Source organism: Populus alba, chromosome 13, assembly GCF_005239225.2.
Source record: "Populus alba chromosome 13, ASM523922v2, whole genome shotgun sequence".
NCBI classification, from domain to species: Eukaryota; Viridiplantae; Streptophyta; class Magnoliopsida; order Malpighiales; family Salicaceae; genus Populus; species Populus alba.
The window spans coordinates 5674669-5693431 of record NC_133296.1 but is presented as its reverse complement, the minus strand read 5'-3'; the positions used below and the strand labels follow the sequence as shown (position 1 = coordinate 5693431).

The following is an 18763-nucleotide window of genomic DNA, read 5'->3' as shown; positions in this document are numbered from 1 at the left end:
TTCAACACCAAAAACTCGACAGAAAGAAAGAAAACCCACTGCATTCTCCAAGCCTGGCCTGCGATTTTGAAAAAACCAAAAAGCCCAGATCCATTACCTGTGAAAACCAGCACTTCACAATCTAGCACGCACCTGCTCTGTCTGCGCGCCTTGAGAACGGATAAAATCCCTCCTCCTTCACTCTCTCACTCAAAGCCAAAGCCACTGAAACTCAATAACACAGTTAAAAATGCTAGCAAACCCTAGCACCAGTACTACTCTCCATTACAGGTCGAATTCCACACACAACCCTCCATTTTCTCACACTAATCATCGCTGCAAGCTCTCTCTCTCCCCTAATTGCCCTCGCTTCACCAATTTTGCAAAATCCAAGTGTTCTTCACTTTCTCTGCTTCTATCAAGAAGAAAACGTGAAAGGTTGGTTACTGTAGTCAAAGCTTTCGAGGACACTTCTGCTGTAAATGACGGCCCGCAGTCTTTGCATCAGCCTATTTCTGTCAAAATCCCCGTCGGTGACAGACATGTAAGTATATTTTACTTAATTCAAATACTTCTTCTGTTTCGATAATTTTAAAGTTTAGTTTTGAGGCATTTCTTAGTAGAATTTGCTGTATTTGTATCATTTTTTTGTTTTGGATAATGAACAGTATGGTGGAATTTCTATCAGTAATGGTAAAAGATATTGAAATGCGAACTTGTGTTTGATTTTCAGTTTAGTTTTGTTGTCGTTATCAATTATTTGAGATTGCTCGTTATTGTGTTTAAATAATCGATTATTTATTTAAATCTGTGTATTTTATGGTTGTTTTTTCCGTAGATAATGGTTGAGACGGGCCATCTTGGGAGACAAGCTAGTGGTTCCGTCACAGTTACAGATGGAGAAACTGTGAGTTATGATTTGTGAGGGTTGATGTATAAGTGTTAATGTTTGATATCAAAGAAATATATATTTTTTTATTTGTTTAATGTGCAGATTTTACTATGATTTGATTCCTTGGATCGGAATTTAGATTCTTTGTTTTTGGAACAACCGATATCCATGTTCAGATTTTATTAACTTATGCTATCTTATCAGAGTGCATTGGGATTTCCAAAAGGGCTTTGTGTTTGTACTTTCATATGCAGAATACATTAAATGATAAGAAGTTACGACTTGAAAACACACTCCCGTGTGTAGTGGATAGGTGCTCGCTAGTAATAGTCAGCAAAATCTCTTCAGTACCAAGTCTTAATTGCGCTTATAATGGCATGGGTTTGGAGTGTGTGGGGTTGGAGGAGCGAGCTACTTGATTTATGTAGCTCAGCCACTGGACTGATAGTGACTGTTTATCTGAGCTAACAAGAAAGAAACTGATTAAATGTATTTCTGTTTGAATTGTTTGGCTTAGAAGAATGAACCAAGACTGGATTCCAATTATTAGGTAAGGCAAGGAGAGTGTAGTCACCCATAGCCTCAGACCTCCACTACTGTTCTGCAGCCTCAACTGCTTTGTTTCACATGTATTTATATGTACGCTGTGGTACTTCTTCTGCATGTGTTACTTCATAATTGTCGTGTTGAAGTTCAGCTGGTTGTCTTCATGTATGACCTCAGGTTCTAATGCTTATATCTACATTATCGCTTCTTTTCTGTAGATTATCTATACATCTGTTTGTTTGGATGATGTTCCTAGTGAGCCTTCTGATTTCTACCCTCTTTCTGTAAACTATCAAGAGCGATTTTCCGCAGCAGGTCGAACTAGGTATGTCTTGCAGTGCTTTCAACTTTTGGAATTTATTTTGCAGTTATGTGGAGGAGACTAATGTTTATGCTTTATATCTGCCATTGCTTTAGTGGAGGATTTTTCAAACGAGAAGGGAGGTTGAAAGATCATGAGGTACTATCCATCTCTTTCAAGTACAGAAAATGCTTAATCAAGTGGATAGCTGAAGCAGTTGTCTTTAACTATCACCTTTCAATCTAAGATATTAACTTCAAGCCATTATAGTTTATATTTTCTTCATATGAGTTTCATTTGCTGGCAAGTCTTAGCATATGTGACTTTGTTTTCATGTTATTGGTTATCATATTATTTGTCTAAGAATGGGGGACACATGATTTGAATAGCTGCTAAAACTTTTAGATAATGCTGATATCCCTTTTTCTACAAAATTGTAGAGAATTTAAAAGAATTTGCATTGTGATACTCTTATCATTAATCTAAAGCCTCACATTGTCAACAGCCAAGGATTTATCATTGGTTTGTGGACATAGACACAAGGCACATTATTGAAAGTACAATTTCAGATTTTGTAGATCTTGGCCATTGTAAGATATGTCATCTATATCTAGTTTGTAAATATCGTAATTATCTTGTATCATTGGTGCCATATATGATGTTATGTGTCACAATGACAAACATTTTTCTGTTATTGATGCAATGGAGTTATTCAGCCAAGACTTTGTAGAACAATAGTTAATATGATTTTGACTTTTAGCTTACCTGCACATCTGGAAAGAATTCTGTTCCTAGATCTCTATGCTTTCTTGCATGATTTTCTGTCAGATTGTTGTCATGGGCTAGTGTTGATCTTCTCTATTATTACCTTCTCTAATGTACATATGTGATTGTTTAAATTTTTGGTTCTTTACCTTCTTTTCTTTTTAGCAGTCTTACAGTCATTACTAATTATTTTTCTTCTTTCGTTCCCTCCATAATGGTGCTATTTTTGTAGGTATATCACATGAATTTATTATGTAGGATTATGAGGCTTGACCTACAATATGTCTTTAATCAACATAAATGGCACAACCATTTTTACTTGGATATATTGATAGAGCAAAGATTAAAGAAATTATCTATTTTTGATACTTAGCAGAAGTATTTCGCATTATATCTTTTATGAACTCTATTTTCTCTCAATGCTTCTGAAACTGTTGCCATTGTGTATATGTTTATGCATCTGTTCTCTTGGTTGCTTCTAGGTTCTTATTTGTAGATTGATAGATAGGCCTTTGCGCCCAACTATGCTCAAGGGATTTTACCATGAAACTCAGATACTATCTTGGGTAAGTCCTCAAAGAAATTAATTTGCTTAGATATTTCTTTTTGATATCTTCAGGGTTGTCTTTATTCATTTTGAGTTCTTTAAGCACACAATGCAGTCTTATTAATCTTTCTTGTTTGGTCAAATTATTTTTACAAAGGATATATAAGGCCATCACTCAATTATAGTCCCATGAAAAGCAATGTCCTGGGATGAAAGTTAGGAACAGTTCTGATAGAGAACCTACAAAAGTTTTTTGAATTTTTCCATTTCTTTTTGATTCTATGGACTGCGGGAAGAGGAAGGAATAAAGAGGGAAAACTAGAGATGTAAAAAGGGGAGAGAAATATAAGAAATATTTGTAGGGAGAAGGAAATGACCTGGAGGGTAAAAATTCTACTAGACTTTTACCCCCCTTATTTTTCAACATCTACCCCTCAACATTTTTTACATTAACTGGTTGTTCTCAGGTCTTAATTTTTTTGCAAGCTTATATATTTTTTCCAACTCTTCAGGAATTATTGCTCAATGCTGTAATTCTCATGTGATTTGTTTTAACTTTCTCAACCAATTTCACTTACAACTTAGTTATAGAAAAAAAAAAAAAAAAACTGATGAGTAAATGATCTGAAATTTTCTAGCTTAAATAAGAGCAGACTGGTTTCTGTCTGACCATGTTATGCCCACTGCATTGTTTGAGTTTGTCATCTATCGTATGCTCCATCTTGCTTGTTTGTTAAGATTCAGTGTTAAATCATCAACATTTTGAAACTTGATGGGCTGATATTTGACTTGTCTCTCTTGCTGGATACATAAACTTGCTAATAATTGCCATTACCTCTTCTGGACAGGTTTTAAGCTATGATGGCTTGCATTCTCCAGATTCTTTGGCTGTCACAGCAGCTGGGATAGCATTGTGAGCGTACCTTAAATATATCCTCTCTCTTTTTTTTGTTCTTGAAGTGTTGAGGTTCCAGAAATCATGTGCTATTATGTGCTTGTTTTAATTTTCAAACTTAATGACAACAGAGCTCTTTCGGAAGTGCCAAATACAAAAGTGATTGCAGGAGTTCGAGTTGGCCTTGTTGACGACAAATTTATTGTGAATCCAACAACCAAGGAGATGGAAGAGTCAAAATTAGATTTATTGCTGGCTGGAACAGACAGTGCAATATTCATGATAGAGGTCAACTTTTAATCTTTGATAATTGTCTGAATTGCAGCCCCTTTTAGCGGGTATCATTCTTTTGCAATGAAATTTCAATTGGTCATGTATAATAGCGATAACAGTTTTACTGTTGCAGTATCACTGCATAGGTATGTTGAATGGAGTTGGATTCCATCTAGGGTACTCTAACCTTATGTGCACCCAACTAAGATAGAAAATAATCTAAGTTATGGATGTTGGCGTTTGTGTTAAACCTTCACATGAAGCATTAATGATGTGCTAATTACCTTTTCATTTGACACATCATTGAGAGTTGCTTTTTGGTGTAAAATCTAATATTCTGTTTCATTTAGTATATGCATTTGTATTTGATATGTTTTTTTCACTTTTATTGAGCAAGGAATTGTTTCCTAGCGTACTAGAGATGCCTTATTGTCATTGGCATCACATTAGTGTGACGGTCTGTGGTGTAACTCAAAAGTTGTCCTCTTGAAATTTCAAAGGCTTGAAGATCATGTGCTGGTTTGAATAGTGGTACTATTATTCTTCTAGAAGAAAACCCATTGCAACCCTAATGTCCTCACATGATAAACATATGCTTATTAGAGCCGTAGTGATGCAAGATATTGTTTTTCTAACATTTAGTTATATGTTATTGAGCACAATTTTTTATTTGACCGTTGGATCAAGTTGGAATTTTGTTAGGAGATTTTAGAGATCATGTTTCCAATTGGGTGTCAAAACTTCGCAATAATCAGAGATCGTAAAGGCCTTCTGATAATGTTCAGAAGTTATTGTTCGAGATTTGCTATATTTTCCTAGTTGGTTTAATATTTTTTTTCTATTTGGTTTAGAATTCTTTTATTATTTTTCTAGCTTTGTTTATGATTTTTATTGCTTTTCTTTTATTTTCAGGTTTTCTAGTTTGTTTACGTTAGTTTTTGCGTTTATTTAAGGAGTTTTAATTCTTCTAAAAAAGCATACTACTTGAACAAAAAATATGTAGCAATAAAATTTTGAATTAGGGTTTCTGTGTAATCTGTGTTCGACATAATTTTGTGTTCTTGTGCTAGCGGTCTTTCTTGTGTTGCTTTCACTTGCGTTGGTATCAGAACCCAATGATCCTATGTCCTTGCTTGTGTGCTCTAATCCCTTTTTATTTTGTTTGTTGTGTGCTACTAAATAACCATAGTTGGAGGACGTCGCTTGTGTTCAGGTAAGAGGGGGATGAGGAGGTTCCTCGTGAGAGAAACGTTCAGGAGTTGTTGATAGAAGACATGCAGAGATAAATTATAAAATTAACTCGTTAATTAGAGACAATAAACAAGCGGATGCACGTTGAAAAATTATCCCGTCAATTGGTGGAGATGAAGAAGAAAATATTGGAAGATTGTGAGAAAGAGTGATCATGGATCCATGACTAGTTTTGAGAATTCCTTTCTAGAGCATGAGCAGAGGATGCAACTCCTTAATTTGATTAGGATGAGTATCATGGAGATTTTGGTGATCCTATTTATGGTGAGATAGATGTGGATTGGTGGTCTCCACCAATTTATGATGTTAATTTCGATGATGATTATGTTGATGATGATATCATAAACAATGACAATAATAGTTGTGATGATAACATTGATGGGGTGACCTTGTTGATAAGATAAAGGTTAACTGTAAAGAAAACATGGAAGATACTTAACATAAGAAAATTGTTGATTTAAACTACGTTGATCCAAGGTTAATGTTATCATAAAGGTAGATAGGTAGATGTGTTCAAGGATTATATGGACACAAAATATATTGGTGAAGTAAGTTTTGAGATTTGCAATTTATTACTCTAGAAGCCAATGGAAGAGAAATAATTTGTCAATTGTTGTTTCTTATACAATTTTTAAGATGAAGCGATTGAAGCTAATGTATAAAATTGTTATACACATAGAAAGACGAAAGAAAAGGGGCTGGAGAGACTTGAGTGGACATTCATGAATCGAGGCGAGAGTAATTTGAACTCGAAGACAAGTTCTTTCCAACCTATGGAGACACTATGTTATTGAACATAATTTTCAATTTGACTGTTGGATTAGGTTGAATTTTTGCTAGGACATTATAAAGACCTTTTTTCCAATAGGATTAAAATTTCATAGCAATCAGAGATTGAAAAGGATTTCTGATAATGCCTAGAACATATTGTTTAGGATTTGCTATATTTTTCTAGTTGATTTATGATTTTTTTTCCTATTTGATTTAGAATTCTTTTATTATTTTTCTAGCTTTGTTTAAGACTTTTATTGCTTTTTCTTTGTTTTTAGGTTTTCTAGTTTGTATAGGTTAGTTTTTTTTTTTTGTTTATTTAAAGAGTTGTAAACTATACTACTTGAACATAAAATATCTAGTAATAAAATTTTGAATTAAGGTTTTTATGTGATTCATATTTGGCATAATTTTATGTTTTCGTGTTTACTGTCTTTCTTGTGTTGCATCCACCTGCGTCATGTAGTCTTTCTATCATTTCTGATCAATTTTTGCATGATGTCGCTGGTGTTGATGCTACATTTCTCTAATCCTAATATGTTAGGAGAATGCTATCTGTCATATTTTGCTGCCTTTCAACAAAATTCTTAACATACTCTAGGTTGAAAATAAGACATTGTTAGGTCTTGTGTTTGTATCCTTTTCAGGGGGTGTTTAAGAGTATGGTAGCAGTTGTTATTCAAAATGCTTTTCCCCTGGAAATACATCAAAATAATATGTTTTTATTATTTAAAAATCATTTTTGATATCAGCACATCAAAAAGATCAAAAAATATAAAAAACAATTTAAGCAATTTTTTTTTTTTGGGATAGAAGTAAATTTGTTTGTATGGTCATAGTCTCATCGATCTGAACTTTAAATGACTGGTTCTCTATCTAGATGCCTTTAGCATGTGCTTTCTTTCTCCTTTTCTTTTCTTTTTTCTCCTTTTCCTATTTCCCTATTCGTTCTTTTCTCTAGCACTAATCTGACATTATCATATGGCATCATTCTGAAAATACACTTACATTATAATACACCGTGAAGAAAATTTATTGATTAGATAAAACATTTTAACCGTAGCAATGCTACAATGCACCTAACCGTGCTGGTGGTTATCAATAATGAAATACATCTACATGAACTTCATTGTCCATTATCTTTGTTTTTTGCAGGGTTATTGCAATTTTCTTCCGGAAGAAAAATTGCTTGAAGCAGTACAAATTGGACAGGTTGTTTCTTTGATTAAGTGTGTTGCTTATCATTTTTTCTCATATTTCTGTTGAATGACTTATATATGCTGTGTATTACCTTAGAAAAAGTAAATGTTGTCTATAGTCTGTGACCTGTGATATGCAGCAATAACTGCTCAGCTTCCTTTTCTTCTTTTTTAACGATTTGTTTTTGCACAGAAATGCTAGTCAGCACTATGAATTTGTTTCTTCTTGATTATTTGATTTGATGGAAGAGTGTGGGATTGAATTGATAATGTGTTCTATGGCCCAACATTGATTGTACTATTTGCCATTGTTGTGATCTTCATTATGAGCTGTTATTTGCTGAGGGTTGAGCAATATAAGTTGCAGCATACAATTACACTGATCAGAAAATATAATTCTCATATATTCTTTTACCATTTTATTGGTTAGGGACCTGTTATGCCGATGTGTGGCAGGTCTAATGCCCTCTCTATTTGTGGCATGTTTAACCATTTTCCACAACTAGAAAGAAAATCATTTAGACGCTAAAATCTTGCCTGTTCACTAAAGCCAGGATGCAGTGAGGACAATTTGCAATGAGGTGAATGCTTTGGTGAAGAAGTGTGGGAAACCTAAAATGCTTGATGCAATCAAATTACCTCCTCCTGAGCTATATAAGCATATGGAGGTATGGTTTTCGTTCATCCCTTAGTACATACCATCTGTTCCTGCTAAAAGTTTTTCAATTAGTTGCTGCTTCTGTAGCTATTAAACTATTTTCTAAATTACTATTATGCTGTCTCAATTTGGCTAAAAGCTGGATAAAAAGATTTCAAGGGCATTCCTGAAGTATTTGATTTTGTACTATACAAATTATTTCTGTCTGGATAATTGCACTGCATATATGAAGCACAGTGATGTCTTGAGTTGTTGATGTTGCATAGAAGATTAACAGTTCTCCATTCTGCATTTGTGTCAGTTGACAAAGCCTTATGCTGTGATATTTTCTTGAGTATCTAATTTTGCATGAGCTGTGCAAATGTTACTATTGATATGCACAGCTGTAGAGCAAAGTTGCACATATGATACGATAAGTTCAATGTGTAGTTTCACTTTTACCATACAAAGTTAATCATGATTTCCCAGACTGAAAGGACCTGTTTTAATGTAGCAGGCTTGAGCTGCCCAGTTATCCATTCTGGTAATTTGTGCCTTAACTTAAAATTCCAGCTAACAAGATCCTTACCTTCTGTTGTCTTGCTTAAATTATTTTTCTTTTTTTAAGCAAGACCATGCATTTTGTGAGTCCACTTATTTTTTCAAGATATAAGTGATAATTGATACTAATGCTTATGTTGTCCTTGCACAGGAAATCGCTGGTGATGAGTTAGTAAAAGTGTTGCAAATTAGGAATAAAGTACCAAGAAGAAAGGCCCTTCAATCACTGGAAGAAAAAGTGCTTAGTATACTTACAGAAAAGGGATATGTAAGCAAGGATCAAAGTTTTGGAATCCCTGAAACAGTTGCAGACTTGCTAGAGATTGAAGAGGAGGATGAGGAAGTTGTTGTAGATGGTGAAGTAGATGAAGGTGATGTCCACATAAAGCCAAATGGACGCAGATCCTCTCCTTCGGTAAATGCTAACTTAATTTTGGTACTTGCTGTCCCGTTTATTATGTATGCTCTATTAACACTTTATTTTGATTTTCCTCTTCTAGCTGTTTTCTGAGGTGGATGTGAAGCTGGTATTTAAAGAAGTTACATCCAAATTCTTGCGGAGACGTATTGTGGAGGTATGAGGGATTGTTGTTTGAGGAAGTGGGTAAAGTAGGAGATTATTGAAAGCAACTTTAATATGGACTTTTTACTTGTGCAAAATTGTTATGCTTAATCAAATCACTTTTCCTTTCTTCATCACAGCCATTTTACTTCATTTTAAATCCTTCTTATGACAGGGAGGAGTGAAGGGAATAATAATTTTTCATCCCATTTACTTACTTTCCTCCTCTTTTCTAATTTTCAGAGCAGCGACCCTATAGTAATAAGGCTGGCATAGACACGCCCATGTTCTTGTCATTTTTAAAATTGCCTCTCCTTAATTTTCTTGGTCATTTAACCATAAATTTGGTTTCTTCTAGCAAACAAGAATTTTACAATTTTCACTCCACCAGCTACTAGCTCACTTCAAGAGTGCTGCTATCCATGCTGTAACCTACTGGGTCTTATTATTATTTTCTGGCAACTTTTTTGAATGGTTCACTATTTTCTTTTTGAAAAATATAAAAATAAAACAAACTGAGTGTAACTTGAAACTTTAGCGCTAACATTTGGAATTCACATAATAAAATCTGTGTTCTCACCCCTCAATTATCTTGTACTGGAAATTTCTCATGGATAGAAATCAGTTTCAAGTTCCAACAATACGGAGTCAGCTAGGATATGTTTTGCCGCGGATGAGAAAAATGATTGATGCCTGGCATGTTCATATCACATGTTCATTTTACTTTCAATTGTTCCAGGGAGGAAAAAGAAGTGATGGGAGAACCCCAGAAGGGATACGTCCAATTGATTCCAGCTGTGGATTACTCCCTAGAGCACACGGAAGTGCTCTTTTCACCCGTGGAGAAACACAGGTTAGACTAAGTGTTTTTTATTGTCAGAAGCATCCAGAGGCTCACCTGATTGTGTGCTATTTCTTATTGGTCATGTCTTGAGATCATTGTTAATGCACACTTCGTCTTGCATTCTTTCCAAACTCCTATCCATGGAGTGGTATGACCACATTGCATGCCTATAAGATCAAATGTTCAAAACCGTTCAACTGAATGGGTTATAATGTTATGTTGTCATGTGATTCTATCCCTTTGATTCATATAAACAAGTGTATCCATCAGGTTATTCATCATATTTTCTTCTGTTGATGTTACATTTTTTAGCATCTATTTTCAAGTGTTTCTCCTTTAAGTGACTGCTAATAATGGCTTGGGAATGTATGAGGTGATTCTCATTTATGTTGACTTAGTGAATAACTATCTTTCCTCTTTATCTTCTCATTTCTTCATTTCTTTTCCAATTCAAGAATCTGTTATCCTTGTTAAAACAATGCTGGGTTTGTAGATCCACCTGGCCTACTTTCCTTGCTTTCACTAGCACGGAGGATCTGCTCATCAACCAACCTTTTGGATGATCGATCTTAAATTCTTCTCCTTCTGAAATAAACAAATTTTATCAGTGGATTTAATTTATGTATTGTGGTTGACAATTTCTCATTTGTCAACCATTGTTACTACTTTGGATGAGTTAGCTTGATGGAGTTGATTATGCTTGGAGAATGATTCACCAGCCATGATGTCACATTTGCATACCATAATGTTGTTAGTGATCATCAAGTGTTTTTATTTCCAGTCATTGGCGGTTGTTACACTTGGTGATAAACAAATGGCACAAAGAGTAGACAACCTTGTGGATGAAGAGGAATTCAAGAGGTTCTATCTACAGGTCTGTTTGGGATGATCTTTTTTTAAACTTTTGTTTAGTAATGGATTGCAGTGACCTAACAGTGACTTTCTGCATTTCTCAATGCTCTTAGCTGTGAGGTGTGGGTTTATTTTGCAAGATCATTTGGTACCAGGTCATGTTCTATAGTAATCTTTTTGCACACTGTTCAAATTTAAAATAATTGATCTTGTAATTGGCTATGTATCATTTAGTTCCATTAGACATATCTAATAAAATTGTTAACGTCAAATTCAAGGTTTAAGCTATGTTTGATAGGAATTCTTTTCTCCTGATACTAGTAACTACTTTTAAAAAAATTTCTTCCTCTTAGAATAAGAATCTATTTAGAAGAGCTATGGAGATGAAAATATAGTGGTCTAGCTTATGTATATTTGATTTACAAGTTACTTTCATGTTATATAAAGAAGTAGAAAGAAGAGTAGAAAATGGAAGCATTATTCAAGTTGTTCAAAATGAAAGCTTCATACAAATTGTTCATTTAACTTTTCTGGATATGGAATTAAGAAAGAGAGAAAGGAACTGGTTTTATAATTCATATTATAACCAAACAATTATATATAACTTCCTGCTTTCAATTTTGACAGTTTTACAAGTACTTTTGATAGTAGAGCACCATTAAGTGCTTATACTACTCAGCACAAACCAATGGTTCTTATGCCATTTGTATTTGATGCAATTTAAAGATCTAGAGCTATGCTGTTTGTTATGAGGCAAAACTTTTGTTGTAAATTTTTTCTCACTTTATTTTTTTTCTGAAAAGGTAGTCATTGTCTGTATTGCAGCATTTTGATAACCAAAGTTTAAAGCATTTAGCTAATTACACTAATATAATTCCTGCTTGCTGAAACTATTACATTTGGATGCTTCCAGACATACTCAGCATGGTTTTAAATTGAGGTTGTGGTTGTGATAATGTTCATGGTCGTGATCACAGGTCGCAGATACTATAACTTAGCTCCTGCCTGCATGTTTAATTGGGAATTCATGATCATGATAAATAATTATGCTGTTTCCATACAAATTAATTTATCTGTTAAAAAAATTACAAGTTCGCCAATAAGAATTGCACTTGGATTTACTACTGAAAATTCATCTTCTTGTTCTAATGTTTCAGTACTCATTTCCTCCATCATGTGTTGGAGAAGTAGGCCGTATAGGAGCACCTAGTAGAAGAGAAATCGGTCATGGAATGCTTGCTGAGAGAGCTCTTGAACCTATATTGCCTTCTGAAAATGATTTTCCTTATACTGTACGAGTTGAGAGTACAATCACAGAAAGCAATGGCTCCTCAAGGTCAGAAGCAATAAAAAGTGCTAATGTTTTAGTTATCCAATTAGACTATGGGCCAGACCTCTGACAACATCTTTTGACATTTGATATCATTTTGATGGGTGCTAAAACCCTCCTTTCAGTCCTAGTACTTCATGTTGAGTATTTGCTATGTGTTTTTGGCTCTTATTATTTAGTGCCTATCATTGACAGCATGGCCTCTGTTTGTGGAGGCTGCCTGGCACTACAAGATGCTGGTGTTCCTGTGAAATGTATGATTGCTGGCATAGCAATGGGTATGGTTCTCGACACTGGGGAATTTGGGGGCGATGGAACACCACTCATTCTGTCTGACATAACCGGATCAGAAGATGCTTCTGGAGATATGGATTTCAAGGTAATACTTAATGTTATTTTCCTGATTTGTGCTTCTATTCTATTTCTTTGCCTTTTGTATTATTCTTGATTATATATTTTTTGGACTTAGAAAATGCTTGTTTAAGTTCAGAAGAAAGGGTATAGTGCAATTGAGTTAGAAAGATCCCCTTATAAGTATGGTCTTTGCAGGTTGCTGGAAATGAAGATGGAGTAACTGCATTTCAGATGGACATAAAGGTCATCATCTTTACAACTCTTATGCATTCTTGATAGCTTTTGTGTCTTTTGTCTAGAGAGCATGTTTTGCATCCTAATCAACAACCTGTTGCCAACCCTATAGCAATGGATGCTTTCTTATGGTAACTGTTCAGTTTCACGAGCTGATCTTCTGTAACCCTTGAATCATAATCAATTGCAATTTTTACATGATAGGTTGGAGGAATTACTTTACCTGTCATGAGGACAGCATTGCTACAAGCAAGGGATGGCCGAAAGCATATTCTTGGTACTGGAAACTGTGCAAGCTATCCCCCCCCCCCCCCCAAATTCTTTTAAATTTGGCTGGTTAATAGTTGGATGTTATCTAGCCAAAATTCTGTAGAACTAGTCACACATCCTTTCCTTAATGCCTTAATTAAATATTACCATTTTCTTAATTAATTAGAGCTGTTGATATGCTTTTGATTTACATTTGTTGGAAGCACTTGTTTTCACCAGTTTGAGTTATCATATTTGATCAGGTCATTTCAGCTAAATCTTTTGTTATTTCTTTTCATATTTTTATGGTTCAGCTGAAATGTTGAAATGCTCACCTTCCCCTTCTAAAAGGCTTTCTAAGTATGCTCCATTGATTCATGTTATGAAGGTTTGCTTGTTTTCTATACACCCTCCATTGTTTGTCTGATGAAAGTAGAATTTATACTCAATGATGTGTTAACTCACAAATTCCCAATTATGATAATATTGTCTTATAGGTCAATCCAGAGAAAGTTAACATTATCATTGGTTCTGGTGGGAAGAAGGTGAAGAGTATCATAGAAGAAACCGGAGTAGAGGCTATTGACACACAGGATGATGGAATTGTAAAATCAGATACATAGTTTATCTTCCATTGGTTGTGTGACCTGACATCAATGCAACTTTTTAAATCATTGGTCTTTGCAGGTAAAAATTACTGCGAAGGATTTGTCAAGTATAGAGAAGTCCATATCCATTATTAGTCGACTAACTATGGTTCCAACTGTTGGTGATATCTACAAGTATGTGCTTTTCATGAACTTTTTTCTTCCCCTTTTTTTGTCTTTTTTGTTTCACTTTATTCAGATCAAGTTGCAAAAAATTGAAATAGCTGTCTTTTTTTCTTCCTTCTATTATGAAAGTAAAGCGGCAGATTAATTGGGACAAGTCTCATGATTATTAAGTGTATGCAATCAATTTATAGCTTGTCTGGTGCCTGTTACTTAATGATTGTGAATATGAGAACTTTTTGACTTTGTTTTCTCTTACTAATCAGGAATTGCGAGATCAAATCAGTAGCTCCTTATGGAGTTTTTGTTGAGATAGCCCCGGGGCATGAGGTATATAGTTTCATTACACAATTTGATAAAAGTCGAAGTCCAAACTATTGTATTGCTTATGGAAAATTATTAAAACTTTTGAGTTCTAACTATCACGAAGGAAAGTAGTTTAAGTTCATCATAAACCAATTTATTGCTTTGAAAAGTTTCTTTTAAAAAAAGAACTTTGATATTTGTTGTAATTGCAGTTCTATGTGACTCTAGAATTCCAAATTTCATCAAAAGATAGTCCTTTCACTATAATTTTCTATATCTCCATTCAAATTCGTCAAAGACAGGACTTTCTTTGTTGTTTGGTAAAAAGTAAAAGTTAAAATATAGCATGTAATCAAATTAAGTTCCATTTACAAGGTGTGGTATTCACAGAAGATTATGTTTGGTACATAAACAAGCATATCTGAAGTCATATATGATTCTGTTTGGGGAAGAAAGTAATCTCATGAATTTCTCGACTATTGAATTCTGGCAGGGACTCTGCCACATTAGTGAACTGAGTTCTAACTGGTTGCCGAAGGCAGAAGATGTAAGCAGTGTCATTTTTGCTCCTCTACTTCCCCCATTAGATTAGCAATAAGAATTAGTTCTTCTACTATCATGTCAGAAAGTTAAAATCTCTCCTCTATTTTCTTACAGGCTTTCAAAGTTGGAGATCGTGTTGATGTTAAACTCATTGAGGTTGGGAAGTTCCCAGTCATGCAATCACACAAACACAAGTTTAATTCCATGACAAGCTTTTTTAGCCAACTTCTGAAGTTGTTTTATATATATATATATATATAAAGTTAATTTAACTCTAATAATCAATTAATGATTCCTTTGGTGCCATCTATATCTATTTAATTATTGTTGAGCTTCATTTTTATACATAGATATCAGCATCCATGTTGCCAATCCTTAAAATCTCTAGTAGATATAAACCTTTGGTGGTTTGTGAGTGGATTGAAAAGAAAACCTTGAATTTAAGTTCTGTAGTTTTTTTGAAACTGGATTTAGGTTTCCATCAATGAAGTGAATTCAGGTGACAGAAAAAGATAGATAAGGCGATAGGTTTAATTACTAAACGGCATATGTGCTGTAATGTTGAGCCAAGATATTCTGCCTTGCAGAGGAAATAAAACCGTGATTTCCAGACTCCAGAGCAAACTGGAACATCCTAAGTGCTGTACTATCATTGATTTGCACACAACATTGACAGAAATGTTTCTCTAATAATTATTTTATGCAGGTAAATGGAAAGGGACAACTTCGCCTTAGTCGCAAAGCATTACTTCCTGAAGCAACTTCAGAGAAGTCCAGTGCAGAGCAGCAGGCAAGGGATTTAACTGAAGGGAATACTGAACAGTCAAAGGATAAAAGCCGTGCTACAAAATTTGTAAATCCCACCAAAGTTGAGTCAGTAGAGGATGCTCCACTTTCAAAAAAGAAGGCTTACAAGAGATTAACCAGTTCTGCCAGAGATGGACTGAAGAACAGTAGTACAACTGTCAGTAGCATCGCAAGCAAAGATGAAAATAGTTTAGTGAATGGAGAAGCTAAGATTGGATAGTAAACATATTCTGTTCTTCATTCAAGGACATGTTGGTTTTGTTATTGTGGTAAAAGATGATGAGAAAGAGACCTAAAGGTATGGCCTGGATTCTCCCCTCTCTCACTATACATACATTTATGTGTGTGCACGTGTGTGTATCTTTGCATACATGTAGGTGTGTGTTTAGTATTTACTGGGACCTGTAGTTAGCTCTCCACTAAGTGGGTCACTTCCCAACCTGATTATAGAAATGCTACTAAAAATAATGCATGTATGGAAAGAATTGCTAATGATTATAATTGAAATCTCATGTTAGAGATTGATTTTATTGAATATTTTTTGTCTGGAGGAAAAAAAGATGAGACCCTTGACTAACATGGAATTGGAAATATTGATCATATTTGGCAAATTTGTTGTTGAGCAAGAACTAGTTACTCGTCTTCTACTTATCTTGCTAAACTTGTATGCTTGGAATTTGGATGATACTCATATCTGTAACACTAAAATTATATTTCAGTCTGATCTTTACATGGTGTATCACTTTAGGATTTATTAATTTTTCATGATCATTTATATAAGGTGTTTAATTAAAGAATAAAATTATTAAACATATACCTGTTGCCATATTGTAATTAGGTCTTCTAATGATGATCCTTAGCTGGTAATAGTGAAGTGGATAGATCAAGTCAGGCGTTGTGAACTGGGTACAAAAAACATGTCTTCAATAAAAGATTATGTACTTGGTTAAATAGAAGAAATTCAGCTTGTGAAAACAGTAAATTTATGAGTTGATTATATTAATTGATACTCTTGATCAGCTCCCCCGACAATAAATTACTGAATCAAACATGGACACAGCAATTATTGATGTTTCCATGGACAGAATATCTAGAATCCTGAACAATGGCATCGGGACGGATTAGAAACAAAATACTTGGATTACATTGCAAGTCGTGGTTGCTCATTGTCAGCCAGTGTAATCCTTGTGTAGTTTACTTAATCATGCATGCACTCACATGCAGACCGAATGCATAAATAGATGCTTGCATCCTCATGCATATTGCATACAGTTGCAATAACACATGAACAGGCACAAAATAAGGAATTAGCTGATGGACATTCATTATTGACAGGAAGGAGTCGATTAAAACACGGTGCCATCCAGAATCCTGCAGTTTCTGTTGATCAGATTGTGAGGTCATATTGCTGAAGGAACTTATTCCACTAGCTGAATTGTTTACCAAGGAAATGAAATGGAAGGTGGGTCTTCTGAACAATTAATTCATTCTTGACAAAAGGCTGTGCACTGTTGCCATTGAGGAAAAGAAAACAACTATTTGAGAAGAGAGAAAGCATCATGCAATAATATGCTTGGAAATTGTTGGTGTATATTCAATTCATGGTTTCACCACAATTTTCGACGTACTCTCCCTCTCTGTATCTGCTCGTTTCTTTCTCTTTGGAAGTAGTCGTGCGGGTGTGCTTTGTTGTATCATCTTTGGAAGGATGACTGCAAGGGATCCTTGAAGCTTTATGCTTTTGCAAAATGTATTGTGATCCTCGTAACCTTTTCTCTGCAGGTTAGCTACAAGCTGGTCTAATTTTTTCATCCAATTATTTCTCTCAGGCCTTAAATTTTCATCTCTCATAGTTTTTGCCTGGGTCAGTTAGATCATAATGCCAATTCCTTTTATTTTGTCCTCTCTCTATCTCTCGCTCTCTCCCCCTCTCTGCGTGTGTGTTTGTACATGAATGAAGCATGTGTACCTCGTGGATGTTATTTACAAGTTGACTGAATCCTATGCTTTATTATATTGCTACTATAATTGCACGTGGATTGTTTAATGTGGTTCGACCTAGCTAGCTCATGAAGGTGGCGGATATCTAACAGCTTCTTCACTTGTATCGCTGTTTCCAACCTCGTTGGCATTGTGGGCTGTAAGAAGGCCACATTTTTCTTGGTTTTTGCTCTGGTAAGCATTTTTTTTTTTGTTGAATGGTTTTTAAAATGCTTTTCAAATTATTTTTTGTTTTAAAAAGTATTAAATTAGTATTTTTTTTATAGGCTCTTTAATGATTTTAATGTGTTATATTAAAAATATAAAAAAATATTATTAAATTTTCAATTAAAAAACACTTTGAAAAGTTTTTTTTTTTTTATTGTATTATCAAACTACAAAAACACACGAAAAAAGGGATTGCCAAATGTATTACAATATCCTTGGTTATTCTTTCTTTGCTTTGGATAGAAATTTGCTCTGAGTCAATAATATTGCGATTATATACATCAAGATAGTATTTAGTTACTTTCTTATTGTACTGAAAATAGTGGGGATAAAAATAATGTTTTCTTATACTTTTTATTTTGAAAATCTTGAAATTCAAGCTAAAATTGTTTTACTTCTCTTCGGTATTTTGCAGGGAATATATATATATATATATATATATATATATATATATATATATATATATATATATATATATATTCCCTGCAACATTAACTAAACATAATCTAATAGCTCTTGTACAACATGCAAAAATAGAAATTTACTATCTTTGGTGCACGTACTTTTTCAAGGGGTTGAATTAATTTTTTGCAGAAAAAAATAATATTAAGATGCTACAAGTGAGTTTTAAAATAGAAAAACAATATCCGTCTTAAATAATAGATTTAACTAGATTTAATAAGTTAGCGTGTTATTTCAATTATATGGGAAAAAATTAGAAAAGATAGTGAATTGATTAAATTTAAAAAGAAGTAATTAGAATATCCTGAGAATTTTATTTTTTTTTTCAAATGAGAACAAACTTTGTATCTTAATTTATAGCTTATTAAATACGGAGTAACAAAATGAGGTATAAAAGAAATAAAAATTGATCATGGTTGAGTTAGAATGACAAACCTATAACCTAGGATAATTAGTGTTGAGTCAACCTGATATATCTCGCTAAATTTGCAACTTAGACTATAAGATTAGAATAATCTAATAAAAAAATAAAAAAGAATTATATAGTTAATTTTTATTAAAAAAAATTATATTAACTTTTCAAACATGTGATCCATGTTATTAGACTCGAAACATTTTATATGAG

General features: G+C 33.9%; 1 protein-coding gene across 1 annotated transcript; it reads left to right on the top strand.

Moving 5' to 3' along the window:
• Positions 1 to 96: 96 nt before the first annotated feature.
• LOC118042404 (probable polyribonucleotide nucleotidyltransferase 1, chloroplastic) lies at positions 97 to 17371 on the top strand. Its single transcript, XM_035050051.2, has 25 exons — positions 97 to 523; positions 818 to 886; positions 1636 to 1742; positions 1835 to 1877; positions 2966 to 3049; positions 3879 to 3943; positions 4057 to 4213; positions 7376 to 7432; positions 7974 to 8087; positions 8769 to 9032; positions 9118 to 9192; positions 9919 to 10032; positions 10805 to 10897; positions 12033 to 12211; positions 12401 to 12584; positions 12755 to 12802; positions 12998 to 13070; positions 13357 to 13430; positions 13540 to 13647; positions 13730 to 13824; positions 14079 to 14142; positions 14612 to 14665; positions 14776 to 14817; positions 15368 to 15766; positions 16804 to 17371. Exons 1-24 carry the CDS (start codon positions 230 to 232, stop codon positions 15686 to 15688), a joined length of 2778 nt encoding a protein of 925 aa, XP_034905942.1. The 5' UTR covers positions 97 to 229; the 3' UTR covers positions 15689 to 15766; positions 16804 to 17371.
• Positions 17372 to 18763: the final 1392 nt, after the last annotated feature.